The sequence below is a fragment of the Spinacia oleracea genome, chromosome 4, assembly GCF_020520425.1.
Source record: "Spinacia oleracea cultivar Varoflay chromosome 4, BTI_SOV_V1, whole genome shotgun sequence".
Lineage (NCBI taxonomy): Eukaryota > Viridiplantae > Streptophyta > Magnoliopsida > Caryophyllales > Amaranthaceae > Spinacia > Spinacia oleracea.
In genome coordinates this window covers 180,095,030-180,104,416 of record NC_079490.1, presented here as the reverse complement: position 1 = coordinate 180,104,416, position 9,387 = coordinate 180,095,030, and the positions used below count along the sequence as shown (strand labels likewise).

At 36.3% G+C, this 9,387-nt stretch overlaps 1 protein-coding gene and 1 non-coding gene across 2 annotated transcripts; one reads left to right on the top strand and one right to left on the bottom strand.

Annotated features, from left to right (window-relative positions):
- Positions 1-1,201: 1,201 nt before the first annotated feature.
- LOC130460533 (small nucleolar RNA snoR8a) lies at positions 1,202-1,289 on the bottom strand. The gene has a single exon (XR_008920389.1). It is a non-coding gene; the product is annotated as a small nucleolar RNA snoR8a (small nucleolar RNA).
- Positions 1,290-2,285: 996 nt separating this feature from the next.
- Positions 2,286-8,946, top strand: LOC110796871 (lysM domain receptor-like kinase 3). Its single transcript, XM_022001953.2, has 11 exons — positions 2,286-3,092; positions 4,732-4,809; positions 5,935-6,234; positions 6,448-6,593; positions 6,688-6,777; positions 6,901-7,006; positions 7,155-7,306; positions 7,396-7,493; positions 7,569-7,713; positions 7,799-7,906; positions 8,406-8,946. The coding sequence occupies exons 1-11, from the start codon at positions 2,294-2,296 to the stop codon at positions 8,568-8,570; spliced, it is 2,187 nt and encodes a 728-aa protein (XP_021857645.2). The 5' UTR covers positions 2,286-2,293; the 3' UTR covers positions 8,571-8,946.
- Positions 8,947-9,387: the final 441 nt, after the last annotated feature.

The window sequence follows — 9,387 nt, the reverse complement described above, 5'->3', positions numbered from 1 at the left end:
CTTCTTCTCCACTAAACCCTAATCGCTATTCTACAACATCTTCTTAAGCGTCGACAACGAAGAGATAAGGTGGGAGACGAAGTGAGGAGGGAGAGATGGCGATAGCGATGGAAGGAGAGAAGAAAGAAGACGATGACGGTGATAATAGAGGAGGGAGGAGTCGACATCGCAGATGGGTGGAAGAGAAAGGGGGACAGCCGGAGTACGACAATGAAAGGAGAATCCGAAGAGAAGAGAGGGAAGCCCTCTTGGATGGTGGCTGGAGACAGAGGTAAAGGGGGGTTGGCGGAGAGAGACAGAAATTTGAAACGTTGTTTTTTTAAAAAAAAATTAAAATTAAAAACCAATACAAGTGTGCCACGTAGCACTATGACCGGATTAACAAGTTAATCTAGATTAAGGTTCGTTTAAAGTTGAGACCCCCTGTAGTTAGGACCGTTCAATATTAATGAATAGCTTAGACCTTTTAAAGATAATTGGTCGTATTTGGACCGATAGCGTCAATTTTTTCAACATTCTTCCTCCTCCTTTCTTCCCAAACCACACTCCTTCCTACTTTTTTATGCTTCCAATTACTCCGTATTTACTAGTTGTTGATGGAACTATTTTTCTTTTCATTACTACTCTTCTCCCATGTATTGTCTTTCTACCACTCACCTCACCACCACCACCACCACCACTTCCCACCAGTAATTAACCATCTCTCTCTCTCTCTCTCTCTCTCTCTCTCTCTCTCTCTCTCCCCCCTTCACCCCTCTCCCTCACCTATCGATATTAATCACCACCACCAACACCATTCCCCTTTAATGTCTCTCCTTCACCATTAAAATTATCAACAAAGAGGGTCGACGAATTTAACATAGACATAACATACTCATCAAAATCAAGAATGACATCGACCCTTGCTTATGTGACGACGTCGTTGTTATAATTATATAGGGAGAATCTCCAAAAATTGAACATGATCGCATTCAAATACTCAAAATCCAACAAATACCCACATCAGGAGGAGGAAGGAGGAAGGAGGAAGGAGGAAAGACAAAAGGAGGAGGAAGCAAAAAAGAAACGTAGTTATGTTATCTAGTCATTGCAATCAAACCCATTTTCATCAATCAAAATGCTTTAATTAACACATAATTAGCTCACATGCTAAAGCATATCCAAACTTGCAAATTATTACAATGAGAAAGAAATTGGGGAATACACCCATATTCCATGGGTGTATAGATGAGTCTATCATGTCATGGCTATAGCAATTTGGAACGAGGAATTTTAGAATCATTGCTATTTTACCCCAAAATCTATAATAATAAATTCCAAAAAATAAACAGCATGATCAAGTAGAAGGAAATAGAGATTTGGGAGTGAGGGGAGAAAGGAGAATTACGGATATAAAGATTGACGGAGAGGTGATGGTGATCCAGGTTGTGATGCAGATGAAGCGACGAGTGGATTAATATAGAGAAGCTGATCGGAAAAGGGAGAATGTGGAGGGTGTTTGGGGTTCTGTCGCCACTGGAGTCAAGAAGAAAGAGGAAGGGGAAGTAAAAAAAAAAAAAAAAAGAGGAAGAGGGGAGTAAAAAAAGAAAAAGGTAAAGAAGAAGAAAATAATTAAATTAATATTTAAAAAAAAATAACGAATGATTGCATGCCACACGTATAGATTAAATGTTGTATCATGTTAGTGACAGATACGGTGAATAAAAATTAATGGGGTGCAAAGATTAGTTTAAGATTATTAAATAATAAGCCAACTTTGGATTGTTAGATAATAATCTAAAAGTTGGATTATTAGCGGAAAACCGTCAAATAATTAGATTATTTAATGTAATCCTGATAAGAGATGCATTCCCGGTAAAGAAAATGCATTCCAATAAGAGATACACAATTTTTTCATTTCAAAACTCTATATGACATTTTTTAAACTGTTAAAACATTTTACAGTTTTTTCAGCTATCTTAGACGAGAAATTTTAAAATAATCCATTTGATTGGCATATCAAGTGGCATTCTCGTAATTATAATGAACAAATATACAATCTAAATATGCAATGTACAGTCTATTTGATACTTTAGAAAAAAATAAAAATAAAAGAATTTTTTTTAATATAAAAGAGATCGTATATTTGATATTTAAATTGCATATTTGACTATTTATTAACGAAAATACCCATTGATATGCTTTGTTCGCCGACAAGGTAGATTAACTGTGCAGAACTCTAGAGTTCACTGATGGTGTAATTTAGTTTTGTTTTTAATGTTTGACCACAAAAATAAACAAACCCCCTTTTCCAATGACCCCTGTCTTCAGAAAAACAGCTCATTCTTACACGAAAACCACCTTACACACACAACCAACAACAATACCAGTAGTCCTAGTATGCTCCTCTTCAAACCCCCCTAAAAATCCCTCAAAATATCTCAATTTCAATCAACCCATCTCAAATCATCATCTCCAAAGCTCAAATTCACCCAAAAAGATGAAATCTTTACACTTCAATTCAATCTTCACCCTCATTTTATCACTACTTTCTCTCTCCTCCTTCCCCACAGTAACACCATCAACACAACCCATGAACTGCTCTGACTCGGGCCGTGTGTGCGCTTCTTTCTTAGCTCTAAAACCCACCCCAAATCTGACACTCCCCTTAATCCAAAGCATGTTTGATGTGTTGCCAAAAGATGTAACAGTTGAAAACAGCAATAAAGATTTCATCTTTGTTAGAAAGAACTGTTCTTGTGACCCCAGATTGAGAGATTACTTGACAACAACAACATTTACAGTGAGAAATGGGAGTGGGTTAGTGAATGATTTGGTGATAAATTCATATCAGGGATTAGCTTTTTTGCAGAATAATAAGAGTAATAGTAGGATTTCAAGGGTTGGGGAAGTGGTTTCAGTGAGATTGTTATGTGGGTGTTCAAGTGGTTTGTGGAATTATTTGATGAGTTATGTAATGAGAGATGGGGATACTCTTTCTTCTTTGGCTAGTCGATTTGGGGTTAGTATGGATAGTATTGAGCAAGTTAATGGGATTGATAATCCTGATAATATTACTGTTGGAGCACTTTATTATATTCCTTTGAATTCAGGTTTGTCCATTTCTTGTATATTTTGTCATTTTTTCGGTGAATTAATTTGATTTGATTATTGCAAATAGTTATGATTGTTGTTGATTATTGCAAATTGTGGTTGTTGTTGGGGGGGGGGGGGGTGTTCATGGGTTTAGTTATTGTAAGTAGAGTTTAACATACTGATGAGTTCGATCGAAACTTGTCTACATCATTGCCCTTTGCGTATCCTTACGCACCCCAAAAAAGTGGTAACATGTTCATAGATTTTTCTTTTTTTAAATTTTTTTTAAGTTTTGAGTTCATCATTGTGAAATCATGAGTTCGATCTAATCCAGTCCATATCACTGTTTTTCGTGTCTCTCCATACACCCAAATGAAAGTGAAATATGTTCATAGATTGGTTAGTTTATGTTTTGAGCTTATCACCGTGAAATAATAAGTTCAATCTACATCAGTGCCCTCAACACCCAAAAAAGTGAAAGTATGAGTTGGGTATAAAAGGAGATTATGAATGATTTTGATAAAAGAAAGAAAGATTTAGAATGTAGAAGTAGCTGGCATCACCCAAGTAAAAGCCATTGTTTATCTCTGAATGTAAATAAATTCCTTCGGATGCTAAAGAGAAAGTATAGTGAGACTGCTAACTTTTGTCGAACAGAAGTTGGGAAGGAAATTTGCTATCTTTAAGATTCTTTTGTGTCACCCTTTATCTAATTGCGGGGAATTGCTGGAAAGAAAAGCCAAATTTGGGGTTTTGCTGAAAAATTAAGATCAGATTTGGTACTTGGCAGAGCAGGTAGCTCTCCTTATAGTTTTGGTATCTTCAACATTTGATAAAGTAATCATAATTATGAAGATAATAGGTCACTCACACTAATATCGTGGCCTTGTGTGTATCAGAGATATAACCCATTAGAAGTTTGTTATTCCTATCTGCAAGAAGGTTTATTGATGGTTTGATTTGAGTTTTTGTTCGTTATGAGATCGAGATAATGTAAATGGTTGATCGAACACATAACATTTGACTTCTTCAATGCACCAAGTCTTTTTTAGTAGCCGATGAGCAGCTGGATGTGTGAACTGTGGTGATAAAAAAGCAGTGGGTATCATTTGGCCTTTTAGTTCTTGGTTGTGATGTGGAAGCATCCTGTTCTAAGTAATAAAAGGCGCGACTTTGGTTAGGTCATGAATTTTGGACTAGAATTTTTCAACAATCTATAACAGTTAGTTAGTGGATCTGAAAAGCTTTAGCAATTCTCCGTAATGGGTTTTCTGTAGTGACTTCTCCATTAATTATAGTGATACCTACTGCTCTTTAGTTGATAGAACAGCAAGATGAGAATTAAGACTGTAGCAGTTGTAGTTTGAAAACAAAGAAGAGATGCAGCAATCTGCTGTTGTACAGAACAAGATGTAACCACATGGACAATTTGTGGTAAATAAAAAGAAGTTTGTTTTTGTAAATACTGAACTGTAAACCGTATATATAGACTATAACTCTCGAAAATCTGAATTTTTGTGAAGAATGCTGCCGAGTGAGTGAATTTACTTTGTTGCATTCCATGCACTGGTCGCCATTGTATATTAATTCTGCAGTGAACTTTATATGCATCACTTCTTGCCCTGATTTAATATATCATCTCGTATTTTCTTCCAGTTCCTGGCGACCCATATCCGATAGAGACAAGTATGCCTCCAGCTGCAGAGCCTGCGTCATCAATTAGCAATGCGACAGGTATGAATCAAATCTTGACAATGGGAGAAGCATAGTAATGATTTAATTGGCAGTGGTAACAAATTAGTCACTGTGAGACTAATGAAAATCAAAACCCGTACTTCTTCCTGACTGTTGATACATGGTTATAAACTATGTTCCCGGGACTCGGATACCCATATCGGATACGGGTATGTGTCCAAGTGTCCGACATGGCTATTTTGTCAAAAATTGCATCATTTTGGTCCAAAATGAAGTGTCCGAGTGTCCACACCCATGTCCGAGAGTCGAGGAGGTATTTGAGGTAAAATGAAGAGTCTAGGTAACTGAGGTTATAAACTCAAATTGGTAACATCCATGATCAGTCTTTACTGAAGTCAAGGTTTTAATTGATTTCCTTGTTCTTTTTTTACAATAAGTTGGAAAATTCTGACCACGACTTCATGTTTTTTGGTTTTGCAGAAAATAAAATAAAATAAAATAAAATATGCAAATACCAATTTTTTTTTTTTTTTTTTTGTATATGAAGGTTGCTAGAGTTCTTCTCAATATTCGAGAGAAAAGTGTTTTTCAACCCTTATCTCAGCTCTACTCTTAGCTAGCGTGATACATGGATATACCACATATTTCTTATCTACTTTTTTTTATTGTTGGGTATATATTTGGCCATCCCATCTGTAAAATGTAAATTGTTGTTCAAGGAAGTAGAATGAGAGTATGAGACAATATATTTGAGCTTTCACTATGAGGGAAATGAAAATGCTATTCAGAGATATGATGCAAAGAAATGTTGGGAGTGTAATAGTGCAATTTTCTTACAACTAGGAAATGTGGATATGCAAAATCTTAAATAAAAAAAAGATCGATAATTCTGCTCAGAAATCTTATATTGTTTTGTTTATTTCTCCGTGTTACGTATTAACTAATAATGTAAATAAACAGTCCCCTGCAAAGTTAGTTTTGAATAAACAGTCCCCTGTAAATAATCTTATGTGCTCTTTGTTTAAGATTTTCCAGTGTTTCTTCTTATCACTTGTGAGTCCTGAGTTAGAGTTTTTTAAGACAGTTTTTCTTTCTGATACCAGTATGACAGTAGGTCTTGTATCTGCTTTATGTCTTATGATAGAAACTCAACTCCTTTGGCAGAAAACAGAACAAATCACAAGGAGCATGTGCCTTTTGGATGGATAGTAGGAGGCCTGGGGGTTGGTTTAGCTGTGATTGTCATACTTGTACTCTTATTCATTGTGTTCAGATCGTCAATCTGTTCCCAGAGTGAGGAAGAAGGTGACTCAAAAGATCCTAACAGGAGGAGTGCGCATAAATTTCAGATTCTACGGAATACTAGTTTCTGTTGTGCTTCAGGAAGGTTTTGGAGTAACTCAGATGAATGGAAGCAAAGTGTTGCTGAAACGAATAGCCATCATCAGCTAAACATTCCTAAAGGTATCAATATCGAATATATGCATAAAAGTAAACTAGCTTGTCAATTGTTATTAGACATTTGTATTGCTTTGTATCTGAGCTTCAGTGAAATTCTTGAACTAATTAATGTTATTAATACGCTAGACCCACCTCTATCCGTTTTTTCTGTGAAAATTAGGCTTATCAGTAGATATTACTTGTATTTCTCATTCAAGTATCCTCCAATTTGTCCAGCCATAGGAAACGATGCTTTTGAAGTGGAAAAGCCTGTTACATTCACCTACGAAGATATCCTTGCGTCAACAGAGGGATTCTCAGAAGCAAATCTTCTTGGGCACGGAGCTTATGGTTCAGTGTATTACGCTCTGCTCCATGACCAGGTAAAAAGCTGAGATCAACTCCAAGTAATGTAATGTAATGAGCTATTGTTTCCCATGATGAGCTTTGACGACACATTTTGGATGATTCTTATAGGAGGTAGCAATCAAAAGAATGACTGCGACAAAAACAAAAGAATTCATGGCAGAGATGAAAGTCTTATGTAAGGTTCATCATTCAAATTTGGTAAGTTTTGTAAGTGATTAAATGCTGAATAGCTCCTTTTTGTCACAAAAGAAAATCGTATTTAGGGTCGGTTTGAGATTCTTTGGATGACCCACTGATTTCCCTCCCCCTCCCCTGTATCAGGTTGAGTTGCTTGGTTACGCAGCCACTGATGACGAGCTCTTTGTTGTTTACGAATATGCACAAAAAGGTTCTCTGAAGAATCATTTACACGATTCTCATAATAAAGGTGCCTTTACCTTCTTCAAAGATTCTTTCCACAAACATTTTCAAAAGTTGAGCATTATTAGATTCATAGAGGGCTTTACTGTCTGATCTACCTGGATAATCATGAGTCTAGGACTGGCTAAAGCATCTTGTAATGGTTGGCTGTGCAGGACATACGTCTCTTTCATGGATCATGAGGGTCCAGATAGCTCTTGATGCTGCTAGAGGTTTGGAATACATTCACGAACACACGAAAACTCATTACGTTCATCGAGATATTAAATCAAGCAATATCTTACTTGATGGAGCCTTTAGGGCAAAGGTGCTTGTATCTCTTCTTCTTACTTCTCTTCTAAGTAATGACTTGCTTCAAGCTGGAATATCTTATTGACTTGGTTTCTTTTAATTCAGATATCAGACTTTGGGCTGTCAAAACTTGTTGGTACAGCAGGTGATTTAGAAGCTTCGGCAACAAGAGTAGTTGGAACTTATGGTTACTTAGCTCCTGAGTGAGTACAGCTATCAGTCTCTAACAGGTCAAATGGTTGTTTGTTTGCTTATTTATTGATCTCTATTCTGTGTAGGTATTTAAGCAATGGCCTCGCCACAACCAAAAGTGATGTTTTTGCTTTTGGTGTGGTTCTCTTTGAGTTGATATCTGGGAAGGAAGCTGTAATAAGAACTGAAAGCACGCAAAAAGGTCCAGAAAGGCGATCACTTGTTTCCATTGTAAGTAGTCTCTAATTTCTTCTATACATCAGGAAATTAAAGAGGAGAATGTGAATTGATTATCGGTAACTGGTCCAAAATGCAGATGTTGGCAGTGCTGAGGCACATGCCTGATTCAATGAGTATGTCAAACTTGAGGGACTATATAGATGCTAATCTGATGGATTTGTATCCACATGACTGCGTACATAAGGTGAGATGCTCGTGCTCATGCTCATGATTTTTAACTGCAAGTACATAGCAAGACTAGTAAAGAATGGACCCCCATTTTGACTTTGACGGACCCTCCAATTTCATGATGTCTTACAAAAACTGTTAAAAAAATTATCCCAGCCCAACAAAACCGTACCAAACAGAAATTTCACAACCTGAATCGTAGAAACCCAATAATTTTCTATGTTTAGGCCAGCCTTGAATTGGATTGTCCTGAAATAATGATTCAGTGATACACTGATACTCCCAATGATTGTCCCAGCTCGAAGTTAAATATTTCACCAACAAGAGTTGTCGGATTTGTTGTGTTAACTTTTAAACTGAGATGGAAGGAGTACAACATAGTACATGATTAAGATCTTTAAAATCGATGGAAAAGCTGTTACGTAACTGATGTTTATATGGCAGATAGAATTTCAAACACATAACTTGTATCAAGTTGCATATTCATTTTTGTTTCATCTGTCGTATCTGGTCAGGTGGCCATGTTGGCGAAGCAATGTGTAGATGAAGATCCCATCTTGCGACCAGATATGAAGCAAATTGTGATATCTCTTTCACAAATCCTTTTATCTTCTGTGGAATGGGAAGCCACACTTGCTGGGAACAGCCAAGTATTCAGTGGCCTTGTTCAAGGACGATGAAAACATATTCAAATATTATGTTTTGAAATCTCACCTCTTAAATGTTCAAACTACTTTCTTCTCATTTTTGGCTTGTATCTATTTGTACAGTGGCAGAGGATTATGGTGGTTATTCCCTTTATCCTAATCTCTTTTTTCGCTTCATTTTTTGCGTGCTCTCAGAGTCACAGAGAGATCTGTAAGATGTCTTCAATTCATTCAACATCGATAGCTGTAATAGAAATTTCATAGGCGGAGCTTCACAATTGTTTGGTTCAGCCATAGACCGAGTTCAGAGGCAACTACCAGTTAGGCCTGTGTTTTATAGATCAAGAGATTTATGTTGTACAGTATACTACAGAAAACAGTAATAAGATTATGGTGCACTATCTTGCTATTTGATTTGTTTCTTGATGTTTTCTTTTCCCTTTTCGCCAACATATATAAATGTATTTGTGTGTTTTTAAGTACAACGGCGTGCAAAATAAGATAAAAAAAAATATAGTCTGACATATATACCAGTTTCCATGATCATAGGATGTCTCAATCAACCTCTAAATAAGAGGTAGCTAAGAGTTACCTTAATTTTTTTAAGAGCTAGCTCTTAGACATTCTCTCTCCTTAAGAGGGGGCTAAGAGTAAGCTACAATTGATGCTCTAAGTTTGTTCTTTCTACTAGAAGAACTAAACATAAATTATTTGAACCTTTTATAAAAATCTGAGTCTGAATTGAACGACAGTATTAATCATTTGGTATTTCAATCATATAAGGAGTACTTGGTATGAGATTGGTTGAACTAAATTAGGCAACATTCTTCAAGACGTTCCTGGTAATAAT

What these genes read in the sequence shown, in the direction of transcription:
- LOC110796871 (XM_022001953.2), top strand. Translation starts at nt 2,294, where the DNA reads ATGACCCCTGTCTTCAGAAAAACAGCTCATTCTTACACGAAAACCACC. An exon ending in ACACGATTCTCATAATAAAG is followed by an intron (nt 7,007 to 7,154) that starts GTGCCTTTACCT and finishes TTGGCTGTGCAG; the next exon opens with GACATACGTCTCTTTCATGG. An exon ending in ATGGAGCCTTTAGGGCAAAG is followed by an intron (nt 7,307 to 7,395) that starts GTGCTTGTATCT and finishes CTTTTAATTCAG; the next exon opens with ATATCAGACTTTGGGCTGTC.